The 27,959-nt window shown below is 40.5% G+C and overlaps 1 protein-coding gene across 3 annotated transcripts; it reads right to left on the reverse strand.

Moving 5' to 3' along the window:
• Nucleotides 1–1,853: 1,853 nt before the first annotated feature.
• Nucleotides 1,854–27,250, reverse strand: kank3 (KN motif and ankyrin repeat domains 3). Of its 3 annotated transcripts, none has more exons than XM_026323315.1 (13): nt 27,112–27,250; nt 26,815–26,921; nt 12,783–12,857; nt 11,273–11,361; nt 8,930–10,711; nt 8,254–8,356; nt 7,820–8,047; nt 7,501–7,591; nt 7,008–7,227; nt 6,688–6,830; nt 5,100–5,300; nt 3,477–3,578; nt 1,854–2,517 (listed from the first exon to the last, which is right to left on the reverse strand). In XM_026323315.1, the coding sequence occupies exons 4-13, from the start codon at nt 11,307–11,309 to the stop codon at nt 2,455–2,457; spliced, it is 2,970 nt and encodes a 989-aa protein (XP_026179100.1). In that variant the 5' UTR covers nt 11,310–11,361; nt 12,783–12,857; nt 26,815–26,921; nt 27,112–27,250; the 3' UTR covers nt 1,854–2,454. The 3 variants fall into 3 exon arrangements, with proteins under 3 accessions (XP_026179100.1, XP_026179101.1, XP_026179099.1); XM_026323316.2 differs by lacking the exons at nt 26,815–26,921; nt 27,112–27,250 and adding exons at nt 26,158–26,207; nt 26,282–26,306; XM_026323314.1 differs by lacking the exons at nt 26,815–26,921; nt 27,112–27,250 and adding an exon at nt 26,282–26,363.
• Nucleotides 27,251–27,959: the final 709 nt, after the last annotated feature.

Below are 27,959 nucleotides of genomic sequence, written 5' to 3' on the forward strand. Positions count from 1 at the left end.
TTGTTAGATGTTCCGTTTGTTGTTGGCCCAGAGAAATTTCAGAGTGCCATTTTCCACTCTTTTGAAATAAGACTATCACATGGAACATTTCAACTTCATTATCTGTAGTTATTTTTTGCAGGTTTACATAAGTGTGGTCTGTTTTTCCATGGAGCATCTGTAGTCAGGTATTGTGCTATTTTTAGCTCAGTTTCCAGAAAAGCTGCAGCAGTGGTGAAGTGCTGAATTTTGGGGAAACGCAGAACCTTCTTTTTAGATGTTTTTGTCTCTTCAATGGAGAGAAGGATTGACGTTTTTAGCGTATTGAGCCTGTTTGTACTGGATTTTTTTTTTTTTTTTTGGGACACATGATCAAACCCTCACCCAGCTGACTGTCTTGTGCTTCAGAGGAATCTCATTATCTGTTTTATCTGTTACCTCATGTGTGACTTTGACTTCATTCTTATTTCTATTGAGCCCAGCAAATCAGCAAGGCTCAGCATTGGCTTATTCTAAACTAATGCTTGTTTTACAATTATTGAAAACTTGATTGTAAAAATATTACTGGATAAAATTTTAGAGGCATGATTTCTTTTTAATAACTGATTCACAATTTTAAGGACTCAATGTTGAGAAGGGTGGCTGTGTGACACAATGCTGCCCACATTAATGATGCATGAGTGCACTTCTGTAAGGGTATAATCTTTCAAAGGCATTAGTGGCAGGGCGTATTTAAAATATTAAAGACTAAAATTAAACTATTACAGAAATCTGCACACAATTACAAAGAGGCAAAGATAACCCCTAATGAACGCTACACAACACCAAGTACAATTCATTAATTTTTGAAGGACTATTCAAACTAGTGAAACATAAAATATTTGCCTATATAAGAGTTAAATCTAATCAGAATATGGTCTGCCACTGCTTATTTTCAGTAGTGATTCTGCAAAATGTATATATTGTGTTAATGTATTAAATAACTACTATTAACTGGGTCTTTTGTTTGTTTTTGTTTTTTTACAGGTGCAGTAGTTTCAAAATTCAAGCCAGAATTCCATGTGTTTGTACATCAAGAAGCCAAGTGTCTCTTTGTTCAGCCCAGGTAGGAATTCAGCCTATTTCACATCAACTTTAGTTTGGATAGCTCAACTTACTGCCAATGGTTCATAGGCTGGTGAGGTAGCACATACAAGTATAGAACCCCCCCAGTTGTCTGTTTAAGACTGAGACTCGTTTTAAAACATGCAAAATTTTTCAGTGCACAAGAACAAACTGTTGGGAAGAGAGATTTTACAGCACTGTTATGCCTACTCCACTTATACATGTGTATTTTTTTTTAAAATATTGTACATATGCTAACTGTGTTTCAAGTTAATGAAATCTCCCAGGGTGAAGATAGTCCAGAAGCTCAGCATGTTTTCAGTGTTGACATGTAGACTAGAGTTTTTGGCTTGTCACAGGGTGCTACGTTATCTCCTTTGAGACACAATGGTGGACATAGCCATTGTAAAACTAGCGCTAGTTAGCCTAACTGGGTTTGTTACATGCTTACATATTCATAGAGTTACTCTTAAACTGTTCTGTTAAACAGTGGTGTGATTATGACCTGTGTAGGTCACTGCTTTTCTTATTAAGTAACTTCATTTCAGGCTTGTGATCAGCCAACATAACTTTACGGTTAGGGTTATATCACCATGTCTTGGTTTGACATGCTCTTCAAAGCTTGTTTTTGCATCTTTAGGTAGACAAAAACTTTGCTAAAACAGTGCTTGCATAATTAGGATTTGAGTGTAGATGTGGACTTAGACCCTAGACAGTATATATTTCTTTAAAAATGTTTGCAGAATTTAAAGGAAAAAGTTTCTAGCAAGTTTTATGTAAATTTGTTTATTTCAGACATATATTTGTCTATATTTATATAAACATACAATGCACAGGCTGAGTGCAGATTATAAAGGTAAAGAGGTTCACAGATCAGTTAACCAAGACAGGAGTGAAAACATAGAAAAGGGGGTAACACACACTGGCTGCATTGGAAAATACACACACAAACACTCACACACACACACAGCACATCTGTATGAACTACTGCTTTTCTGGAGTATCAGCTCTAAGATTTACTGCAAGACAGGGACTGATCTTGATGTGCATTATTGTGCCAGTGTGTGGAAAACAGTTTTTTGATTTATATTACATGCCACCAGTGTTTGTTGCCCTCAACAGTGAAATATTAGCGGAGAGGAAATAATAAATGTATGTCCTGTCATAGCAATAACAGGTCCTGTAGGCCTCAAATAGACATGCTAGGAACTCATTAGTCAAGTATATTATCATTCACAACTTTTATGGAAAAATAATATTCTCATATTAACAATACTTATAAATGCAGGACATACAGCAATATATAAATACATTTATTTAAGTCAGTTCCAGTGGAGCTTTTCACAGCTCATATCCAGTTATGTTTGCTGGTCAGTCTGCAAGCCAGGGCCTTTGTGGGCTGGTGGGGCTCCATTGCTGGGCCTTTGGACTACCCTGAAAAACAAAATGTGAAGATCAGTTATTAAATGAGAAATTAATTATTCTATTAATTAAACTACCGTGTGGCACTAGTTTCTGTCCCAAAGACTGAAAAGTAATACACACTTGCCTTTATACTGTAAAATGTCTTTTATTTTGTGGGGGTTTGTATTTTTGTCCTCCCTACTTACTCACATGAGGGGGCAGAAAATTGGAACCTTAGTATAATACAGCCCCAGATAGCAGCACCACCAAGTACAAATTCAATGCTAAAACATATACTTGATTTAATAACAAAAACTCTGCATTATCATCCAGTAATATAACAATTGTTAACTTGTTTGTTTATTCATGTCTTAATTTAAAAATGTATTTAAATTTTTCTCAGCCTTGTCATTTCAGATTTCACCAAATTTCACAGGAACTCAGTAAAACCTAAAGAGGGCAGCAGTGCATCTTCAGTCAGTGCTGCCAACACCCAAACTAAAGCCTGGAGAGCTGCTTTGGAATGGATCCTACCCACTTTATATACAAGAGACAGTGCTCACTGCACAGGTATGTTGTCACTGTGACCTGCACCAACCTCAGCCTGCTTACATGACATTAGCTAGCACATTTATAGCTGTTCATTTTAAAACTTTAAGCCTGTGATCCCAAAATTGAACCACCAACAAATACACACACTCGAGGTTGCTGAACCTCATCACAATGGAAGCAGGCAAGACCGCATCAGAACTAGATAAACACACATTTGCTACGAGGTAGGTCACATTTTGGGACTCCAGCTGAGCCTGTGTGTTAGTCTTTTTTTGGTCTTTTTTGTGTTTCCCAAAATAAATAGAAGTTTTCTATGCAAAATTAAATTTACAATCTGTGACTGTCTATTCACACACTAAAACTATGCAGATAGTTCCTGTTTGACTAAATTAAATACTTGTGTTTCCACAGAGGAGGACGTGGGAGTGTCGACTCACCACAGCAGTCTGGGTCTTAGCATAGTTCATATGGGCGTAGAGCAGCACAGCTGTGTCATTGTGAGAGGCCTCCAGTGCGATAGACAGAGCATTGCTGCCATCCTGCAGAAAGAAAAAGAGGAGCAGAGAGAAAGGTGACTAGATTGACCCTTAAGATATGAGTGAGTTTTTAACAGAAAGCTGCATATTTTCAGATGGACAGTGTGATCAAGAACACACAAGGCTGTTTTTTCCCCCCCCTCTGTACCTCCACCTTTGTGTGCTTCATCACTTGTGATGGATGTTAAAGCAACTCAGTCATCCCCATCACTAAAGTCATTAACAGTATAACTGAGTAAAAGTGCACAGGACAGGTAAACGAGCGTTATAGCATGTGCCAAGCCTCATTAAAGATGCCTTATAAATCAGCATAGCTGACTTACTGGGAAACTGCTTCACTTCCAAAAAAACCAAATCTAAATTACATCAGAGGCTCTTCCAGTTTCTCATTTGTGTTCACAAAATGTGGTACACTTCCAGGGACTAACCTGCCTAGCATGGTTTAGCTAACCACAGGTGGAACTGTCACACATTATCATTCCTAGTCCACATGTGGAAGATGTGACCTAATTAGGAAACAACAGAAACAAAATTCATTCAAACAGTATACCAAAGACAAAAAATTACCCTTTATTTGTATGTACCCATAACTCTGTATTTAGTACATGTATGTCTCCACTGTGCCTTATAGTCATTGTTTGTCCTGCTGTTCTGTGTTTTCAGAAGAGGGGTGTGGGGGCCTTTTCCAAATATTTTCCCACCGCCCCTCCGTCCAGCTGTGCTGTACTGAAACACAATCCGGGAGACCAGACCCAATGGCCAACTCACTCTGGCACAGATGTGAACACATATCTGTCTGCCTGGCTGCTCTTCAAGCATCCAGACCAATCCACTGTAAAATCGCTTTAAAGCACATGGCTGTGCAGATCGGCACTCAGAAGAAGCAAGGAATGTCTCAAACAGCGATAAGAAAAGTTTTGTTCCAGGGTAAGAGTTTTACTTTTTGACAAAAATGAATGTTGCACTAAAACATGTTACTGAGTAGATAATTGTAATCATTTGGTTGACAAAATGTTAGATACCCTGCAGCCTAGATCTTTCAGACTAAAAGAAGTCTGTGATCAACTTTTTTACCTTTTTCTACAAATGCACTACATTTTTGAGAATGGAACATTTACTGCTGACTTGTGTTTGGTTATGTGGTGAAGTACGCAGAGGACCAGTGCAAGGGCCTGTGGGGCATTGTCTATAAACTGCTGTTTGAACAGATAAGTTGTGGCTTTTTATTTCATACCCCAGAGGCTTGTTAGTAGCCCAGTGATTGTTTCCTGTAAACGGCACTAATTTGGCTTTTTCTCTAAAAAAAAAATAAAAAAGGAGAGAAAGAGGTGACAAGGAGAAGAAACTGCATAGACCAGTTTCCAATGAGGAGTCATTTCCTGAGTACAGATTAAGCTGAATCCCAGACAACAAAACACTCAGATGATTCTAGCAGTTGGAGTTCAAGCAGCTGGTTTCAGCATTACACTGGGTGAGCTACTAAAAGGTTTTTTTTGTTGTTGTTTTTTTTTTTTTTAAACTTACGTTATCCACAATGGATATGTCACATCCAGGCTGTTCCAGAAGCAGTTTGACAATCTCAGCTCGACCATGTTCGCTGGCACACATAAGAGCAGTGGAGCCCTCGTCGTCCTGCACATTAACATCGGCGCCACACTCGAGCAGTGCCCGCACCATCTCCTGACGCCCATGGCTGACTGCAAGCATCAACGCCGTCTGGCCCGCCTTGCAGAGGTACATAAACATCATAACATAGCTATTAAAGTTAGTTATTTTAAATGCTGTCCCAGTGATTAGAGACAGTGCAATCAGTCTGGTCCTCCATAGCTGCTATGAAAATATAGCAGCCTAAGTAGTAGTTACTAGTATTTCAGTTAAGCGGCCATCAACAATTTTGCTGACCCAGATTTTCCTTACCAGTTCAGTTTACACCACTTAGAGGTTAACTGCCATTATAATGGGAAGCACTGTAGCACTGTCAGTAGACGGTGGTAGTACACCATTGAATGTGATCTGGCTGGTCCTACTGCATCCCTGTTAGTGTGTTCTGTATGCATTTACACCTGCCATTAACATATAATGCCATTCAGACAAGAAAACAGTTTGCTGGTTAATGCCAGGTGTAAACATGGGCATTAACAAAAAGTGACTGACCTAGAAGAACTGTTTCAACAGCCAAACTTTAAACCAGGAAAGGTTCATTCTCTATGGCTGCTATTACTTTTTCCTTTCACTTTAAATCTGTAAACATTCAGTCACTAATTAAAAATAAACTCAAGTCCGTTTGTAAATAATTTCCCAATCCAAAAGCTACAGTAAATAAACAGCACAAAGAAGTATAACATCCTGACTCTGAAACTGCATTGCAAGCCTCGTGCTTGGTCCCCCACAGCAACAGTAACAAGCGCCAGTAATTGGATTTATAGCCAGCAATGCTATAAATTTTGTGTCTTACGCCTTGGCAGTGTAAGAGCCTGTCAGGCGCCATGTCTAAACACATTCCCTACACAATGTGATTAAATCAACCAGAGATAAATCCATCCAAAGTCAACACATTCTCACGAATTATTACTGTCATGTTGGGCTTCACATCAATTCAGATTGAACCTACAACCAATGATTCCTCAGATTTCTGGCATTGAATGTAGCACTTCATAACAACAAAGGAAATACTTGTAACATCTACTCATTAAAATAAACTGTGGACAAAGAGGGCCATTACCCCCTGAACACTGCTGTTATTCCCCTCCTCAAAACAGCTTTAAGCATGAAGTAGATTCATTTAAAACTAATTTTTGTTCTCACTAATTAAGTCACATGGAACAATACTTATACCAGCACACACAGGTTTAGATTTAGCAAGGGATCTCACTGTGTAAGGCTAATAAAAGATCAGATTAATCACCCAGTCATGTAACCTTGTGTCCACTAATATCATGTACTTTACTTTTTTCCATAGGTGAGACCTACATACAAAAAAGATGACACACCAATATGAAAGATTTACTGCAGGGGGGCTACAAATTGCAGCTGGAGGTAAAGGGTAAGCAGCACAGAGAGACGGGTCCAGTTTAAGAGCACTCTGAGCTGTGATGGACTAATGGGGACTTGCCTGGCTGGCCTTGGCATTGACGTTGCCCTGACTGAAGAGCTTCTTGACCACAGCCATGTCCCCGTCTTCCTTCACAGTAGACAGCGCAGCCAGCATGATGGCTGTGTAGCCTGCCTTGTTCTGCTTATCCACACAGCACACACCTGTAAAGAACATGTTCTTTATTACATAGTACACAGATATGCCATTGCTATTTAATATGCATTTATACATATGCTACTGCAGTTTATTAGGTACATGTCAGCTATCATCTCCAGCAAACAAGCTCATACAACGGATTAGACACTATTTCTCTTCTCTGAAGGTTGTCAGCTACTGACCTGTGTCCAGCAGCAGCCCAACCACACCAAAGTTGGAGTGGGAGACACTGTAGTGGAGAGCTGTGTTTCCATTGCCATCAGTCATGTTGACTACGTGCTGCAGCAACGCTGACGACACCTCGGAGAACGCCATCAGGTAGTCAGACACTCTTGAAGGCTGAGCCATCTTGGCACTGGAGATGCGGAACCACTCGAGCTGAACAGTGTGGGTGCTGGACAGCTGAAGGTAAGGTGTGAAGTCATTGTCAACATCATTATTATTAGTCCACAGCATACTAAAAGGGATTTCTGAGACTGTTCTCTGACTTTACTCTTTTCCCCCCTTCCTATAATTAATGTTTGCTGGTGCTAGAAACATCCCCAAACAATAAAATACACAGCTTCATGAACTTAAACTAACTATGACATGACTTTAAATTTACTGGGAATTATTCCAGTGATTAAGGTAACGTAACAGTGCTAAAGTTATTTGAAGAAGCATGCATGGACGCACCACTTCCTTACTCTTCAGTGCTTTGATGTCATCGTTCAGGTGGTTTTTTAAAATGAGGCAGGCTTCACGCATTTTGGAGCTCAGTTCAAACCTACAACAAAAACAGGCAGAAAGAATTTTCTTTTTCTTTTTTTTTTCTTTGCAGTAGTTGTATTTGTCATGCATCAGAGTTTCAGAGAAGTCACATTAACTGCAGTACACTTTAATTAGGAAACCATATTAAGTTTTTTTTTCCTGCAGCCTTGTGACCTGAAACTACATTAATCTAACTCAATCTAAATTAACAAAATGTTTTTTTCCCTACTTGGTAACAACCTACTTCTCTTTCACAGCATCAGACGAATAATTTGTGGCTCTCAGAGCCTCCTCATCAGTGTCGCTCTCATCCAGGTTAATGTTTCTCTCCTCCTCAGAAGTTTCTGCCTCCAGAGCTGCCTCATCTTCCTCTGTACTGTCCAAACACTCGCCTTCTACACTTTCTTCAGAAGAACTCTCGTCATCCTCATCGTCCTCATCCCCTTCTTCTTCACTTGATGTAGATTCATATCTGGAGGAAACAAATATTTCCTGAATAAACAGCAGATTTACATTTTAGGCACTGACTGGTGCTTTTTTTTTCCCTAAGGCAACACAGCAGTTTCAGGAAAAGGGTTTTGTTTCTTATCAAACCTGAGATCTGTGTAAAGTAATGTCCCCCTCGAGACCTTTATTTTATTTTTACTGGCATTAGAAAGGAGGTTACATGTTACTGACCCTCCATTTAGAATTCCAACAAACTGCAGGCTCTTCTTGCCAGTAGTGCGATTGTCGTCTGCGTTACTCCCATCCTTCCTCTTCATGATTGATTTCAGCAGACCTGTTGTAATGAGTGAAGGACATGGATCAAACAAAAACTCCAAAGTACACCAGAGAAACACATACCTCACCTCTGAGGCTCTGTTGCTGAAGGATTGTCTCTAGACCACTTGCTCACAGTGGGAGCTTATTAAACTAATTTGGCATGTTTTTATTTTAGCCTTGCACATCTGAGACAGAACCATTCCATGTTTTATGAAAAATGTCAAAGATGTTTCATGGTCAGAATTCTATCATTTTTAACCGCTTATATTTCATTGTTTTTACATTCCCTACAGGTAAGCAACATATATGAAGAATGTATGAATGAAATGTCTACTAAAAAATAAATTAGTTTGGTTTCCAGGGACATTTCTTACCTCAAGAGGAATGTTCTACTTGTTGCAAACATGAAATTATGTTTTCTCTCTGCCATTAGCCCCTAAATAATGATTTGTTTTTTTGGGGGTTTTTTTTTATGTTGCACCAATGATAAATGATAAATCTACATTTAATGTAGAAAAACATGACAATATAATGTCCTGATTTGAAAACATTCTTAACTTAATGAAGAAAAATATCTCAATGTTCTCACCTGTCTTGGTGTTATTGGCTGAAGTCTTCTCTCCAGATTCGTTCTTCTCAATTATACTGATCACCTCTTCTTTCTGACAGACCTTGTATTCAGCGATGGTCAGCTGTCTCCTCTTTGGCACTGTGACTTTCTGTTCCTCAGTCTTCTCCTCATACAAATTCTCCCACTGACATCCAGTGCTGACCAGTTCAACAGAAACTGGTTCTTTTGGTTTCTCTACAGCATCAGTCTGGATACCCTGTTCGATCTGACCTGCTGGTAAAATCTCACCTACACATGCATCTTGCACTTCTGGACGGCACAAAACTGCAGCATGCTTAAACACAGAAGTCACTGTCTCTACTTGGGCATTCGCCGTATCTGGTCTCGCAAGAACCCCCTTCTCCATCATGACTTTGGAGGTTTTCTCCTCCATCTGGGCTCTAAGTATCCCCAGGTTTTCATTGGCCATGCTCAGTCGGTCCTCTAGAACCACAATGGACTCCTGCTGGAATTTAATGGTGTCATTTAAGGTGTCCACCTCCCTCTGTGCCTCGCTGGTCAGCCCAAGTAGTGACTCCATGACCCAAACTTCAGCCTCTTCTGTCTCCACCCTGGCCTGTACCCCCTCCTCATGAACCACATGGGTCTCCGTTCCTGTGCCTCTCTCACAAACGTTCACCTTGGTGCCCTCAGACGCATCTTTCACACCTTGGCTGTAGTAGAATACCACAGAATCCATGGACATGTCGTCCCCAACAGCCACTGATTTCTTCTCAACGACTGAAACTTTCTCTGGAGCTTTTACTAAAACCTTTGATGAAGTTTCTGGGGTTTTCTCTTCCTTCCTCTCAAATTTCTCTGTCAGCCTTTTCAGCTCACTAGATTTTCCAAGGCCTTTCTGAACAGGTGAGGTTGGAGGAAGTGGATGACTCTGGATACTGTGATCTGTTTGTGTTTGAGTGGAGGACTCTGTGGACTGTTGCTTCTTCTGGGCCACTTCCATGGCTACTTTTTTCTCATGCAGGGCTACCAGGAGCATGTCTTTCTCTGCACGAAGCTTGGCCACCTCTTTTTCAAGTGCAGGAACACCCTTTACCTTTTCTTCCATCTCTTTCAGCTGCTTCAGAGCTGTAGCCATTTGCTCTCTAACTGTCTGCAGCTGGCTGGGAGGGATCGGAGTCACTGTGGTGCCAGCAGCTGGAGTGCTGCGCCCAGAGGTCTGAGGACTTGGTTTAGTCCAGCTACTCTGCAGCAGCTGAGTGGATGGGGAGGGTAAGAGCTGCTTGGGAGGATCTGCGAGCTGGAAGTGCCCACCATTCTGTTGCTCACGGGTTTGTTCCTGCTGTAGCCGCCGGCTGGTTTCCAGAAGAGTACGCTCGACCCTGGGGTTGCGTTGTGGGGGAGGCGGTGGTACTTTGGCCCCGGCAGACAATGGAGGGGCAGTCAGGAGGGTCACAGGGGAAAGAGAGAGTCCCTCACAGGGTGCTGACCCAAGGCGGTTGCGTGGTGGTGGCGGCGGCGGCACTCTGCCATCCTCACTGGCTGGAGATGCCAGAGACTCTGTTGATGTCCAGCCACTAGTACGTCCTCCCACACTTGGACTCCTCTGGGAGAGTTTGACCCCTCGGCCAGAGCGGCGGGAGTTCATAGTTGCTCGACGGAGATTGTGCCCACTTTCTATCTCTTCTACATATTTGAGGAAATCCAGATCCAGCTGGAAACCATATGGCGTCTGGACCGAGTAGGAACCTGGCTGGCCAGCCTCCTCCTGACCGGAGTAGATGAATGGAGAGCCCAGATCTTAAGGGACAAAGAAACAGTAACTTGAAAACATGAAACTTAAAAGATGCTCTATGATGCCACCACAGTCAAAAAAGGTTTACACAAACAGCTTTGTTTACAATGATTTGTCTTTACATCATTTTTTTCACTAAAATGTATCGTTTATATCCTTGAGGTCTAACAAACACGTGGGCAATGTTGGCCTAAAGTGTTGAAATGGGCAGTTTCCAGGTGTTTAACTGTGTGAATGTCAGTAGGGTATTCCTAAAAAAAAAAAAAAAAAAAAAAAGGAGAGGCTGCCTGTCAGTTTAAATAACCTGACTAAATAAAGATTTTAAAACACTGAATGCATTTGAAACGTTACTACTTGCAGATTTTCTGGCTAATTTTAAATCCTAGCTTCCTTTCTAGACTTCTACTTATAGATGCAGTGTATTTTGATATATGGTTTGTGATTGATGGTGATTTTTACAATACAAGCACCATAAGGACAACAGCCATCACAAAGATTACCCCAATATTTACATCCTCACAAAATTAGCTGGGAGATAAGGTTAAAATAAAATACCAGTTTCTTACCAGGCATCTTTGGGTTAACTTGCACCGACTGAGTCATTTTTCAGGAGCGGGAACTTTCAGCAACTGCACAGCTTCAAATCAACACCTGGCTAAAGAAAACACAGCGACATGAATGAACTTAGTCCAACAGGAAGGAAAGGGTTGTAATTTTAAAAAGGTGCACAGTAGTTTGATGAAAACATTACATTGTGAAACACTTGTCATCTTGTCACTATGTGTTTAAATGTTAAATCAGTCTCACATGCTTCTAATCAAAATATTTGTTTTTTGTTTTTTACTGGATGCAGCAACAAACCAGTATAACTTCTAAACAAACCACATGGCTCCACGCTCACATTTAAGAGCAGCCATAGATGCCTCTTTATAGGGGCTGTAAACTTACTACAAAGTCCCTGAAAGGCCTGAAGAAGTTTGTTTTCTTACGGCTCATTAGCACGTGACAGCCTATGAGTGAATTCAAAAGAAGGTGAATTCTCCTCTTTCAGAGATAAAGAGGTTAAATGGATCTCCTATTTGCTTTTCACTTCAGAGACGTTAACACTGAGCCTGACATCACGCATACCTCACGGAGTGTGTCTATCTTTTTTAGTTTCAAGCTGTCAAACTCCTTACTAGTGCCGGCCAGAGGCTCTGCACTACAGGACTCAAAAGATTTTCTTTACTGTAAAAGTCAATTACATGGTATCCAGCTATATCTAAGTGTGTGTAAGTGTAAATATGTAGCTGTAGAAACCTCTGACACAGTGAAAAACGCAGAGGAAACACCTCAGGACAAAGTCAACAAACAGCTGAACTGTGTCCAAAAACCACAGTGCAGCTGCTCCATTAACAATGGCATCATATCATCCAGCAGCTCGACCAAGAAAACCTCACGATTATGTTCACAACAAGACCTGCAACCTACCATACACGCTGAAATTAATTATTACCTCTAGGTATAATTTCTATTTATGTATTTATTTTTTAACATTTGACACTTCTTTATAAAAACTTATTTCAAAATTAGACTTTCTAAAACTAAAATTACATTAAATCTGTCTGTTTAGTTTTTGTCGCTCCAGTTTTTACTCCAGTTTGTCCCGGAGACAGGAAACAAAACTCTTCCTGTACAGCAGGAAAGAGCTACCAGTTAGTAAATATTCCTGACCTGCAACAGAAAGTTTGTATAATGGAGTTACTTACTTATTACATAACTGTTCCGTCAATTACAGAGGAAAGAAATGAGATTAGCTTAAATAAATGAGGTGCCGTTTACCTCGTGTCCCACCGTGACAAATGAACACATATACTCACATTACTGGGAGATGGTCAACAAAAATGCTAACATGTTTTAAGAGAACTTCATCATTAACATTCATATGTATTCACCAAGATGCAACAAAATCTAATTAAATCATCTATGACATATGGGGTCTTGACTCACAATGTTCCCCAAAAATGTGTCTCAATATGTCCTGCATGCTATGTACTCTGTGTTTTTACGTAAATAAAGTATTTAAGGAGAGCGTACCTCTCTCAGCCGCTCAGTGATTGATACATGCAGCTGGAGTTCAGGCTGGTTCCCTCCTGCCTGCAGCACACAGCCCTGTGTGTGAGAGAGAGAGAGAGAGAGAGAGAGACAACACAACAGCATCTTAATGGGTGAAAAACTGAAATAAATAAGTAGAGAGACAATCACAGATACAAACATTTCCAGAGAGGTGGTGGAGGAGGAGCCGGATGTCCGAATAAACAAATACGATTTTGGTAGTGACACCCTAAGAAAAACACACTAACAAATAAAAGAAGTCAATTATAAAGAGTTAACAGGTGAGTCTGTGCTTCACTGGCTTCTGTAAATCAATGCAATCTCAACATTTAATTCTTTCCAAAAAAAAAAACAAACTGTGTTCCTGGACTTGACTTGACTTTTCTAACAACCTCCTCATGGATTTGCTGCCTCAGTCTTGCTGTGACTACATCCTGAGTAAAACAATATTAGATCATTTTTCAGAAACTACTATCCTTATATAAACTTATGAAACAAGCGGCATGTACTGTTGAGAAAGGGTCTGGTTTCTAAAATAGCTGGAAATATCAGTAGGATTTTGAATGAGGTTTTAACTTCAGCTCCAATATAAACTTTACTGTCACAGGTGTGTGGGTTTACAAAGACAGTTTACAGACATGCACAGAAAACAGATACAACCAGTCATTCAGTTTGTTTCACACAGTGAAGGCTCTTCTACACACAGACACACACACACACACACACAGATGTGATTTCCAGCAGCCTGAGGTACATTCCTACAGTGACACATGCTGTTGCAACACGCTGGTCGTCCTTCTAGCTGACTGACTACTGATAAACTATAAAACACATGCACACGTCATCTGTCAGCTCAGTCTGCAACAGGCAGGTAGTTTACTGTCAGAGAAAACTCTGCACACATTCAGACAGAGGACCAATTAGCACCAATTCCTTTATGGCCAGTTAGGGACAATGGATTCATTACAACATGTGGGGTGGGGGGGTGGAGGGGGGGACAAATCTGTAACTGATAACATTTCAGCTCAGTTTCTTCTTATCAGCCATGGCTCTGTTTCTCCTCACAGTCTGTCAGTGTCTTTATACTCAGGTCAGACCACAGTAAACATTGAGCTGCAGCATCAGGATCAGTCGGGCACAACCAACACAAACGATTTCCAAGGACGTGACCTCGGCAGGTTGGTCTTTGGGCCAAAGCACAGAGAGTAGTTTACTGGTACAGTACTTTTGGGTTTTTTTTAGGATTACACAAAAACTAAACAAAGCTTACAAAAACATCATGATGTGCTACGTGACTGTTTATTGGGGAGATTTAATAACATGTAATCCTGCGTGTTTGGAGATTCTGAAGTTAAAATAAATCTGCTTCGTTTTCTGTTTCAGGTCTGAGCTTTTGTCTGGCATTTGGAAATTAAATCTCACCGTCATTTGCTTTGCTTCGGTTTCACCACAGTGATGTTTTTGCCAGGATCGGTTTAATTGTGCCTCAGAAATTTGTAATCATTTTTTCTTTGAAGCTGGAAGGAGATCCATGTCAAATGATCCTGTATAAAGCACAGGTCTGAATACAGTTCCAATACAGCAGTGATATGGTTTTTATCAATGACAACAAAGTATGTGCCTTTAAACATAAAACAAAAGGGCGATACTGGGGCTGTTTCAAGGTGAAATCATTATTGGCACACAAAAACACAAAGCGCCTTGTTTTCTCCACATCAGCAGTTATGAGTGTATGCTGGCACTTCATCATTCATATTCTGATACCGACACCAAAAAATTAACATGGCAGAGAATTTCAGTCACTTGTAATTGCAAATCAGATGAAAAACACCAGAGTTTGGGGAACAGACCTACTCCTGGTTTTCAGACTGCATTTTCATTTATCTGTGCATCATATATTATAGTTTATTCTACCAGAGTTCAGGTGGCACATTTTAATTATTATTATTACAAATATTATAAAAAAGTGGAAACTGCATGGAGGTGGATGGATACTACCGTCAGCACCATTAAAAAAAAAAAAAAAAAAAAAAAAAAATCTAAATGGTGGCACATAAATGTTTAAACTGCATCTTTTTAAACCAGTAATTTCTAAAATGTAAATATCACCAGCTGCAGAACATTACACATAAAACTGAATTGCAATGCGATTGCTAAACCCGCAGTAATTAACAGCACAGCCCCAACATATTCTCTCCTCTCTCACTGCTCATCTCCTCCTCGCATCTTCCATGTTCTCATCATTCTTTCGTTTTTCACCACCTCGTGCTGCAGTTTCCCCCATTTACATTCCAAGTCTCCCTTTGCTTCTCTTCCTTCTTCACCTCCTCTTTCTCCCCTCCTCTCCTCACTGAACTCACTCTCTTCTTTTCTCACCCCTTACCACAGACACACTTCCCCCAGCTCCTCTCAAGTGTTGCTGTTTTTCTGATTTGATGACAGGCAGCAAATTACAGAGTGCAGTGAGAAGCTGCATTCCTTCTCTCTACAGTACACACTAGAGCCACGCTGTTGCCTCCCTCACACTGGCATGATCGCACATACCACTGAGTGCCAATGCTCACGACACTCACACAAGCCAAAGACAAAATAACAAAAACACCCATAAATAACTGCACTGACACACACACACACAAACTTTATGAAAAAACTGCATAAACATTAATAACCCAGTGCATATGTTCACGCAAACATCCAAAAATCACATGATCCTTCAGACTGAAGTGTTTTTGGCTGTAATTCCTGAGATCACGCAGCAATAAATAAATAAATAAATAAAACAGGATCAGAAATTTGAATTAGATTGAAACAACTGATCAATGTGATCATTTCAAGTTATTGAGAGTGCTACTGTTGAACTGAAATTAAATTAAAATGTACTTCGGGTCAGTAAGTATTTTCTAAAATTTGTCAAATACAGAATAATACGCTGATGATACAGTTTTTCCTCTCAGGCTCAGGAACATGTGACGAGAGGAGAAGCCGCCCCAGCTCGTGTCATTAATGAATTGAACATTAGGCCGTCCTGCATCCAATCTGCTTCATGGAAGAGGAAATGTTGTGCTGGTTCGAGGCTCAGGGCCATGTTTTGAAACGCTGACCTCATCCCCAACGCCGCCCTTTTTCCCCGAGAAGAGAAGCCAAAGAGCGCGAGAGACAGAAAAGGACACAAGCTGACTGATGAGGAGGCGAAGGCAAGAAAGCCAACATGCTCTCTCCCTGACAGACACCGACTGCTGCTCTGCATGAGAAAAAACTCATTCAAAAATCTGGACACGCAGAAACACACATACAGGCCTCGACCCGTATTCATCCCATGCCCAGATACAAACTAGGATTATTATAGTTGTGAGGACCTTCACTGTATTATTTCCACATCTTCTGATCATCATTTACCATAATTCTTACTTCAATCCACCAAATGTTACTGCAGCATTGAGGATGTTCAGTAACTGATGCTGAATCCCAATTTCACTAATTGTATCCACATTTTCCAGATGCATCTTTTCCCTGCGTCTTAGTCCCACCATGCAAGGAAAAAAGGGAAAGGGAGCCGGGAAACATTTTTTAAGAGACATTACCGTTTCCACCTGATCCTTTATGTGCAGTGTCCACTCACAGAGTTCTGATATAGCTGTTATAGCTCCCCCAGGCAGCCTCCTCCCTCCTCAGAGCAGAAATAAGAGTTTTGGGACGTCGGGTCGACGGAGGAGCGTTAAAATAAGGGAATTGAGATTCACACTAAATTTCCTTTTATTTGCTGCTTTCTGAAACAGGAAACAACTTCTCAAAGCAAGTGCCCATGTTCAAACCTCTTTCATCCCAACCAAATCCCGAGCCTAACCCTGGTAAAAGTGAGGAGATTTCTTTGAGTGCATCCTGGTGAGGACATTCATGTCCAACACATACAAAAATACAATTACACACACATACACACAAACACACACACAAGGGCCTCTCTGCTGTTTCCTGAAGGGAACCACTACTCCCTCAATAAATCCCCTCATCTCCCCTCATCACCCCTCATACACACACACACACACACACACACTCTCTCTCTCTCAGTGCCCTGTGGGAGACCCCCCATTGTCTCCCAGTAGGAACTAGAGGGGGGTGGAGGCTCCTGCCAGGAAACCCATCGGGCCGTCCTGAAAGCTGCTTCCTGAAGGCAGCAGGAAAACACTGGAGAAAAGACAAGCAAAGACTGAGCTGAACAAATAGAGCCAGTGTGACAGACACACACACACACACACACACACAAACACACACCACGGCACCCTGCAGCCAACAACAGCACTGAGGCCAAAATCACATGATGCATCACACTGAGGTTAGGTATGTGTTATCGTCCTTGGCGAGGATGCAAGGCTTTAAGTGTTTACATGAATGGTAACACCGTCACATCTGTACAAAGGATTCTGCCCCCCTGCATCTCATCATAAATCACACACTAACGTCTGAATCTACTGTACACATATGAAAATTAATTTATTTTTATCACAATCAGGTTGACTTCAAACATCACATGCGTCCTGCCTCTCCTCCCTCTTCCTTCCAGATTCTCCAGCAAACACAATCTGGCACATTCATCCTCCACAATGCGGCATTATGTCTCTTTGGTGGCGACGCTGTTTTCGAAAAGTTTTGTGAGGCCTCGTTGTTTCTCTCCAGGCCACCCACCCCCCTCATACAAACACACACAGACACACACACACACACACACACACACACACACACACACACACTCCCTGGCTTTTCCCGACTATGTCCAGGTTCAAAATGTCAAAGTGAATTCAATAAAGTCGCTGGGGAAAGTCCAACACTTGGGTTTTTGCATGAAGAGACAGCCTGGCTCCCACGGTGGATCTGACGCCGTCGAGGACCAGCTGCTTGGGCTCAAAGCTTCTGATGAAGGATAAAGAGGGGCCACTGTCAGTGAGAGCTGGCATTCGGTGACAGCCGTTAAGGAAGAAGCCCACTCTGACCAACCATTCCTCTTACATCTCCTCTCCGTCATAAAACACATTTTAGGAAATGCTGTCAGTCAACTTTTCAACCTGTAGGCTGCTAATCTTGTTTCCTTAAAGCTTCACCACACTTTTAAAATCAGCGTGAAATTGTTTCTTAAGAAGGTCAAAGTACTTTATGTAAAACAGAACTCTTTAGGATAGAATCACATTATTACATTTTGTATTAATCTGCATATAAAGGTCACTTGTAACTAAACTTTGCTAATGAAGACTAAAAAGTACTGGCCAGCACTGCATGAAAGATTAGAAACCTGGTTATTCAGCTGTGCACATCTGCAGCTGCTTGTTTCCTCAAGGTCTCAGCTAATTTTCTAAAACTTCAAAAGTTAAACTCAGGCTGACTGAACTCTGCAGGATTTATCTGTCCAGATAAGGACGTTCTACACACACACCTGCATTTACAATATCCGGTTCTCGCCAAATCAAGAAATGATAGATGCATGTGCACCCATAACCGGGATACTAGTGATAAACACGGTCAATGACTGATTTCCACGCATCTCTGTAGTCCACTAAAATAAATTTTTTTAGTTAGTCGGGTTATTTTTAATCATTATACAAGACTCTTAAGGCAGAACGCAGATTTTCCCAGTAACTAGCTCCCAGTCTAATTGAGGTTCTTCCAGTTTGCGACAAACAACAACAGAACAGTGTCACAGCACCCCGACAGACTCTGTAATTCTACATTCATCAACTTCACTGTTACACATCGTAAAAAGTCTATAAGCAGTTTCAGATTTTCACTGCGAGGACAGAGAGCCAGTAACAACAATCTGCATCCCTTGGGAAACAGAGTCACGGTTTCTCATCAAGTAAAGAATCAAGCATGGACGACCACAGAGTCAAAGACATGAATGAATTCTTGGAAAAGCAACATTATTACTATTCTTTCTGGAAATAATGGTGGTCAGTCTGCAGCCTCAGAAACTTCCCGAACTGTACACGGCAAGCAGACAGATTGTATCGCAGCGGCAGCATCCAGTCACTGGGACCGTGGCAGCTCCATGTCGGACGACCAGGCTGCTCCTCCCTGAAACAAAGCACGGCTCACAAATCGAGTTTTTCCCCAGTTAGCCGGTTTCCAGCTCTGATGTCACGTTGCATTTTGGACCAAACACACCCTGTTTTTCCTCTTGTGGTGAGGGACAAACTCGCCAGGCCTGCTGCCCCAGCATGAAGAACTGAACCTCTGCTGAAGCCTGTACTGGCTCCCCAGTCTTTTTTGTCCTAACTGAATTTTCCATCTCACATGCACAAATCTGTCTCTCTCTTTTCTCTAATCACATCAGCACTTCGTGTTTTCTAGTCAAGCAAAATAAGCAAAATAAACCAGCTCAGGGCATCTCTAAACGCCCCTCTCAGCTGACCTAGATATCTGGTCTGCAGCTTTGAGTTTAAGAGGAGACTGTGACCTATTTGTCTTCTTTACAGTAGCAACTGGAGCCTGCAGAAGTTTGATTCTCACAACTACAGAACAAGACCAGATGTCAGCCTCTTCTCTTTTCTGCCCAGAAACAACTGAAATATCATCATGCATCCTGTTGTTTCCTTCAGGGGTGGAAATTATACCAGTTCTCTCTCAATGAGAGGGCTGGAGTAATGACAAGGTCCTCGAAACGCTTTGAAATGTCTCACAAAGCTCCTGAGAACATACCTTCATCAACACAGAGCTGCTCCTGTGGAAAATACATGTCTGTGGGCTCTAATTCAGTTTTCCATAATGTAATGATTCAATTGGCTTCTCAGATTTGGTCCTTTCTCCCATAGTGGCACTGAGATGCAATTTGATGTCCGCCAGATATCGATGTGCTGCAGTCAACGCCGAGACAGTCTGCAGGGTGACTTTATCCGAACTGCAAGAGACTCTTTATGAAGTTTGGCTTTGACTCAATTGAGTTTCCGTTTCTTTATCTGTTAAACATTCTTGTTCTCGCAGCATACGGGAGTGCCCTGAGACACGTTTTATTTAGTTTTCACAAATTTTAAAAGTAAAAAACAGCTGCTACTATGAGTTTTACCAAATGATTGATTACACTAAAAGCAGCCAAAGAAAATAAAGAGATTAAAAGATACCCACAGATGAAAACTGGACAGAAACAAAAAGTGGCTGGAATATAAAAGTTTATGTCGGTTTTCAGCTGCAGCGGGAACTGAACATGGCAGTGCTGGAGCCTTGTTCTGTCTTCTATGACTTCATAGGGCAGGGGGCCTTTTCCACAGGCACCTCAGTGTTAAACGCAACATTTGCTCCATTATGAGCCAGTGAACAGAGGTGATCTTTGTGCTAGGGCTGAGGGGAATGGACAAAAATATCTTTTTTGATATTGATCAATGGATAATTATCGACATGTATATTTAAAAACATGTTTGTTAGAGCTTGAGGATACATGTGAATGTGTTAAACATGCTGGTATAACAGCATATATTCAGCCTAGGGCTGAACCCAACATAAGTCAATGTTATGGGTCTAGACAACAATCAATCCATCCATCCATCCATCCATCCATCCATCCATCCATCCATCCATCCCCCCCCACTTATTCCTAATTAGGGTCACAGGGATCTGCTGGAGAGTATCCCAACTCTCTTTGGGTGAAAGGCAGGGGTACACCCTGGACAGGTCATCGCAAGGCACAACTTGAATCAATAATTTGATTTTCAAATGGTACAAAAAGTTTTGCTGCGTTTGCTGTTTTAGTCACCACAGGTCTCCCGAATCATCCTGGAACAGATATCGCTCTGCAGTTTATCCAGGAAATCAAATCTGGGGTCCGAACCTGAAGAAAACGTCACATAGATCATATGTTCAAGTATCTGGGTATCATATTTAATTCAGAGCTTTAAAAAGAAACAGTTGAGAATTTAGAAATTTAACCAGTTTCAGGTTATTAAAAATAGTTGCAAAACTATTTATGAGGGCAATAACTCGCTGACAGAAGTAGAAACCCAGCGGACAGAGACAGTGTCGGAGAAAGTTTGAACGCCACCATCACTAAATTCTCTCTTTTCAGTGTCACGCAGAACTTTTATTCTTTGATCCAAAAATGAAAACTGAGCTCAAAGCTTTGTGGCCTCACAGTGACATGCAGCGTTTCCAAAAGCAGTCGCGGTTTGGTTCTTCCAGAGAGAAGCGGTCAGTTTGGCAGAGCGGGAATTTGACCTTTTTGGTGCTCGAGCCACAAGAGACAAAACCAGCACGGCCCAAAAGGCTTTTAGGGTCAATTATTACAACTCAGTAAGTTGCCAAAGTGGCTGGAAGAGTAAACAAATCCACCAGATGCTGCCAGACTCCCAGTCTAGAAGTGTTTGGTTATTTTGGTGTTTTCCCAGCCTGATGTAAGTGCACACAGTTTGATTAATGCCTCGTTCCCAAGCCCTGCTGGTACTTGAGTTAACGTGGGTATTTTTAGTATGTTTCTCAGACACTGGAGATAACAGAGGGAGGAGCGTCTGACTGGACCACAGTGGTAGACCTCACTGACAGTCGCACAAATCCATATCACATTCTCATTTTCTTCACCTATTCATTTTCATAGAGAGCATAAACTGCTTGTTTGTAGGAAAATGTGACCGCTAACAAACGATGAACCCTCAAAAACAACAGACCAAAGACAAAGAGAAGTAATTAGCAAACATTTAAACGATAAAGATGAAAACCAACAAGGAATGGATCCTGCTTTGGCCTTGTCCAAAAACCAATACGCACAAACAAATTGATGACGTTTTCCTTTATATAAACATGTACAGTACCAGTCAAACGTTTGGACACACTTTCTCATTCAATTCAATGGTAAAGTATATCCAAACTTTTGACAGAAAACAGTCCCCAAAACATTGTGGTATTTATCCCACTTTGAGTAACTTGCTATAAAACTTCCAGTAACCAGCTATTTATGGAAATTACTAGGACATTTTTAATATTAAAATGTATATTTGTGACCTGTTTTTCAAGATTTCTTTCAAAAGCCATTGAAGCTAATAGAGAGACAGACCAATGCACTGTGGACAATATCAGAAGTATACCAAGATCCTTATCCTTTAATGACTTGTAACTCTTAATTAAACTATCCATTATGTTGCATCACCCCTCATAAAGAATGTGTATTCATCCTCACAGTTTGAGATAAGGAGTCTATGAGCTGAAGCATTCGAACTGTGGATCTTTGGCTAAGTTTGGTTTTTAACGTCACTAATAAAACTGCAGAACACAAGAGGTGTCTGTCCATCTCAGGTTTGCGAGTCTTTCATGCATTATCCATTGTCTTCAGATGACTTTTCATCTTATCGCCATTTATTTACCCTAAAAATGATTGTTTGTTGTTTTTTTCTTATTTGAAAATAAAATATTAAAATTTTTATTGTCTATAAAGCTGCTTTATCTCATGATCACAATTTAAATATCAGATTTTCTTCCATTGTAATTTAGTTTTGCCAAGATTCAATGTGACTACAACATTTTAAATGTTCCCAAGTCTACAGTTAGATCTAATTATATCAAGTCAAATGGAAAGATCAGTGAATTTATTCAAAAGCTAAGATGGCAGACTTGCTGAAAACAAACACACATGGACAGTTAATCTAATTCAATTCATGATTAAGTTAAGCTGGCTAAGTTTCTGCAAAATTGTGAGTATGTCGGATGTCTCGTCTCCGTATCAACACACTTCACACTCAATCTTAGGACGAATGATTCAAGACCCGAATCCAAGCTCCACTATCACGTGAATAACTGATCTGAAGACCATGGCCCGACTTAAAACTGCATTTGTTCTGCTGTTTGTGTGTAATTCCTCTTTACCGGATTCCACAGTGCACTGCTGTCCTGTGAGCTGATGTCTCTGTATTTCCTGTCCAGTATGAAGGCAACTCTGCAGCCATTGTTTTAAAATAACTGTATGTGCTCTCTGCTACAGAAAACAACTAACTAAATGTTAATCAAATACAGTGTTTTTTTCTACTTTGTAAAAAAACAGAACTGCATGTACAAAGCCACAGCTGTGAACTTCTGAAGAAAGTCTCCACCTTTTCTGGGGAAATCTGAGAAACCACTCCAATCAGAGAATCTGCCATGAAGCAGAAAGTGGATGTTTCCATTTTCAAAGTCTGGGTGCAAGTTAATTATCATGATATTATAACCTGCTATCAGGTTCCACAGAGGCCTATCCCTTAAAACTAATTGTTCCCTCAGAAAAAGTAAAAAGTAAAACCACTGCAACTTTGATAAAACAGTGGAGTTTAAACCTTTGAAAGTGCTTTGCTCTGTAATTACTGTGACTGCTGCCATTGGTTATCAGCTATAGGAACAATTTGGCCTCAACTCTCAAGACAAGGAGAAAGGTTCTGATTTGACTCGTGCACACTGCAGCAAACTCAGCACAGTATGTGGTATCTTTCTGCAGACCCACCACTGCTCGCTGCAGCACACTGAGTAACTGGCAGTCTTGAGGTGCTAAAATTAAAACCAGGCTGTAATACAGTTAAAAATAGGACAGAATGTATTTTATCAAGCCGCAGGACTCAGGAATATGAGTGCAGAGCTAAATTTAATTCAGTCTGAATTTAATAAACTGTCCTCAATCTGTGATGTAAACAAGGTGAGAATGCATGAATTAGGAAGGGGTATGGGGAATAGTTCTAATATTCCTTTCAGCATTTGCACAGCGTCCAGAGTATCAGAGCGTTACACCTCCTGACACCTCTAACTAAACTTACAGACAATCTATTTTTGAGGCGGCGGCAGTAAGTCAAACGTCAGGGTCCTGTTGCAGAAAGACTCTTTCCCTGAGGGAGCTCCAGAAGGTTGTTATGAGCTTAACACAAATTGAATTTAATGGTTTTAACAGAAAGGTCCTGCTCATCACCTGCTTCACTTTCACCCTCAGCTCATCTTTTTTTTTTTTTCCCCAGAGGAAAACAGCCTCTGCCAAACGCTGACAAATAGCAGGTATCAAAACAGCAGCATTAAAAGCTGCATATAAAGAGGCAGAGTTCACCATAAAGGCATCCAGCATTTATTGTTTCTCTTTGGCCTTTTATCCAGTCAATCTATCCCACGTTCATCCCATATCTATTCCCAAACCAAATATATTCCCCTCTCTCTTTCTCTGAAAGGCTTTTCTAAATAAAGTATGAAAACCTTCAAAATAAAATGAACAATGTTCCTTGAACCTTCTTTAGGATGTTTGAGCTCCTCACTGTGTCAATGAACATGAGCTCTGCCATCATGCGAAGGTAAATCTCTTTAGCCACAGTTTGTTTTCAGTCACTACCCATGAGCACAGGTGATCGGTTTGTAAAGAGGCTGATGAATTAAAAACTTTCAGTTCCTCACACGCAGCTTCCTTTTCACAATGAGAATCACTGCTGATGCTGCTACGATCCAGCATTTCATCTCCCACTCTCACACATAAATAACAGCTCACCATGCTTAAAATTCAACCACTCGATGAAGAAACGCACTCCCAACCGGAGGCAGCCAAACTGCCAGAGTGCCATGGTCGTCAGGTTTAGACCCCCTGCTTGACACTCAACTAAAAAAGTCAAATTTATCCCAAATTCAGACACAGCATGGCAACGACCCCAAACAAACAGGCAGAAGAGACAGACAAACTAATTCTCAAACTGTGCCAAGTTCTTCACGTCGTTGAGAACAAACGAGCTGCCAACTACCTTAAGGACTACTGGCAAAATCCAAACACACCCAAATCAAAACTCTTTCGAAGTTGTAGTAAAAATGCAGGCAGCAAAAAACCAATGTGAATCAGCTTTTTGATCCCAAACCTTCCACGTGTGCAGACACTTTTCCACCATCATGAGTTTTGATTAAAACAACACAGATTGCATTCAGTGACATGTTTTTTGTTTTTTTTGTTTTTTAAAACATCCAGCAATAAGAAAGTAGATCTATAGAAAGTAAACCAGGGTTAAAGTATGGCTGAAGGGTCCTCACCCACAGCAGATGATATTACTGTTCATAAGCCTGATATTTTTAAATCAGCAGCCTCCATTCCACCGACACAACCAACAAGATGTAATCAGGCCTCCAGAGCTCCTCAATCAGTCATGGTAAATCTGTTCAAGAAGTTTCTACTTACGGATATAATTTCCTGCATTTCCCCAAATCCCATTCAGGAACGCAAAGAACCTTTCTTTAGTCAGATGCTTCTGCCTCTCTGCATTTTTCTCTATTAACTGCTTTTTGATACGTAGGGACTTGCACCAAAGCCTGGTAAGTATTGTTTACGTTTCTTTTTAAACATCCCTGAAACATTTTCTACCAAACTTCACTGCAGCGTCTGGAAATATCTGTATATGAGCTTTGCAACAAGATGTAGTGAGCCAGATGAAACATGACCAGCAGAAGCAGTGACACGTCTGCTGACTGACTCAAAGACTGAGCCACCACAGGTTTAAAAACTCTGAAAACCTGAGGTGGCCAGGATGATGCACGTCGTAATAACAGACAGGAGACGGAGAGGGGGGGGGTTGAGTCCAACACTTCTGACAATAGAGGAGTCAGGGGGGGATTTCCATCCCATGTAGCAGCCTCACCCACAACAGTATTTGGAAAAGGATTTCTCTTAGATCTGCTCCAGATCTACTGGCAAACAAACAAACTCTGTTTATGAAGCAAAACAGAAGCTGCACAGGAAAAAGAACATGAGACACAACAAGCTGAAATAAGTACAACTAAAAATAAAAAAGTATAAAAACTATTTTAAAAAGACAACGATAAATGACTTTAAGATGGTTTTTAAATATAAGAATTCATTAGAGTTTGACACTTAAACGCTTGTTTGTTTTTTGTTTTTTTTAGCTGACAAAGCAACAACAGCAAAAGCACAAACAAGCCCAATATTATATATCAGCTGAGAGGATCAAACTTGTGATTTGAAATGACTGAAACTGTTTATAACAAGTCACATCACCTTCCAAAACACCTGGATCAGGACAACCAAGTTAGTTTGAGAGTATAGAAAACTGATTTTAGTTAAGTGATTCTGGAAAAAGTAGTTAGCGTGGCTTTAATATAATTCAGAGACTAAGACAAACATTTAAAAACCAAAAAAGGATTAAGAAAAAAAAACGCGAAAATGCATAAAGAATCAGCATCAGCAACTATAACAATGAAAAGACAAACACCCTATGAACCATTGCTAAACAAACTTAAAAACATAAATAAGTCTCTGTAAATAAAAGTTATAGCAACAATGAGTTTAAAACATTAAAACAATTAAAGTCCCGTTTTTTTTTTTTACTGCAGCCAACAGTGATTTTAAAGTGCATGAAAAGCCAGACGATACGATTAGCTGGGATCGATAACTCACCACAACCCCGAGACTCTCAACTACACCACACGGAGCCCAAATCGACCAGTCTGCCGATAAACAATCGATCAATACTCTCGGTATCGGCGTGTGTGTGTGTGTGTCTGCAGCGGCTTGTTCTTACCTTCTGGCTTCTCTCCGTCCACTCGCACTGAAACTTGTCATGACTTTCCCAGAAGGTAAGAAAAGTTTGGGAGGTGGAAAAAACAAAAAACAAAAACCACCTTCCCCTCCTACTCGACCACGAGTGTCAAAATGCAGAAAAGCTAAAACCTGTTTTCCGGTTTTGGATTTGATTTTCAAAGTAAAACTGCCACGTTGAGTCCCCCCCCCCCCCATTGAGTATTTTTCTCTGTTTATTTGAAAGCGTTTCATCAGTGATTTGTCCAGTGCCTTCTCAATGTGACTTATTTTTTCTTTTTTTTCTTTTGCAAAAACCTTTACAATCTGTATCACAGATAACTCATCTGTTTTTAGAAACAGACACAAACTATAAAATAATGTTAAAATCATTATTTCAAAGTCAAATTTAAGTCACAACCTAATATCAAAAATCACAAATGTGCCTCAGGAGGTTTTAAAGTCTGTACGGCATACAACAACATGTGTCATTACAACCTGGAACTGGATTATTTATTGATTTATTTCTAGTCATACCTGTGTTGTGTCTCTTTGTAGATGTTTTGTCTTTTTTTCCATTTGTATCTTTTGGTATCCTGTGCTGTAGTCCCCTTATGTTGCATTGCCAATCAAAATGGGAAAGTCTATGAAAAAGAAAAAGCAGTCATGAAGCTGATTTGTATACTAAAGTTATAAATTGCTGGCTGGAAGTAGAAAAATCATGTTAATTTTACACCCAAAAAACAAACGGAAAAAAAAACCTAGCAATGCAAAATGTACAATGAGCTAAAACATGCACTGTTCCTTTAATATTGCCTCATAATGTGCTTTTACTTTGAAGGGTGAGCCCTCTCTTTTGCGGTAAATCCCTCACAAACTGCCGATTTGACACAGCTGATTTGCGTTTCTTGATTAGATCCTGCAGGAGTCGGTGACGGACAGCTGAGTCCTCCAATAAGGAAGGAGATCCGGGGCCTCGGGGTGGAGACCACAGAGGGGCGGTACCCGTCCATCATTTTGGTCAAATGGCGCCAAAGTGACGAAAAGCCGCAGTATTTTTTTTTTTTTAAGCTTCATGGTGCCAAATTTGATCTGTATGTAGTTTGAAATAAAGTAATGTCAGAATGATCCACAGAGCTCAAACTTTAGCTACTTTTAAAACTCATGTGGCCTTTTGTTTTACATCACAACATTCTGATAATAATAATATTCAGATTTTAAATCACTTTCTAAAACAAAAATGACAACATATCAGCTCCTGAAATATAAATATTTTATAGCTGCCACAATTTTCAAATAGTTAAACTCAAAAAACATTTTAGGATTTTGGTCAAACGACAGAATATTTAGCTATTTTCTGATATTTTAGAGCCTATGTTGATGTTTATTAGATAGTTGTCAGATGTATTGATAATGACCATTCTTGCTGCTTGCAGTCTCAGCTCTCCTATAATGAAATAACCAAAGTTTTCTGTGAACTGAAAAACCTGACACAGAAATTGGATAAGACACAACCTAAGTGCAAAAACAAAGAACTAGATTTGGCACAGAGGTCACAGAGGCTGGAGGACAGGTCACCGTTTTTTGTTAATTTGATTGTTTTTAACAGATTTTTTTTTTGTGTGTGTGGTACAAATTTTTAACAAACGTGAGATGATATAAGGGGGGTCTGGAGTCTATAG

The sequence above is a fragment of the Mastacembelus armatus genome, chromosome 4 (assembly GCF_900324485.2).
Source record: "Mastacembelus armatus chromosome 4, fMasArm1.2, whole genome shotgun sequence".
NCBI classification, from domain to species: Eukaryota; Metazoa; Chordata; class Actinopteri; order Synbranchiformes; family Mastacembelidae; genus Mastacembelus; species Mastacembelus armatus.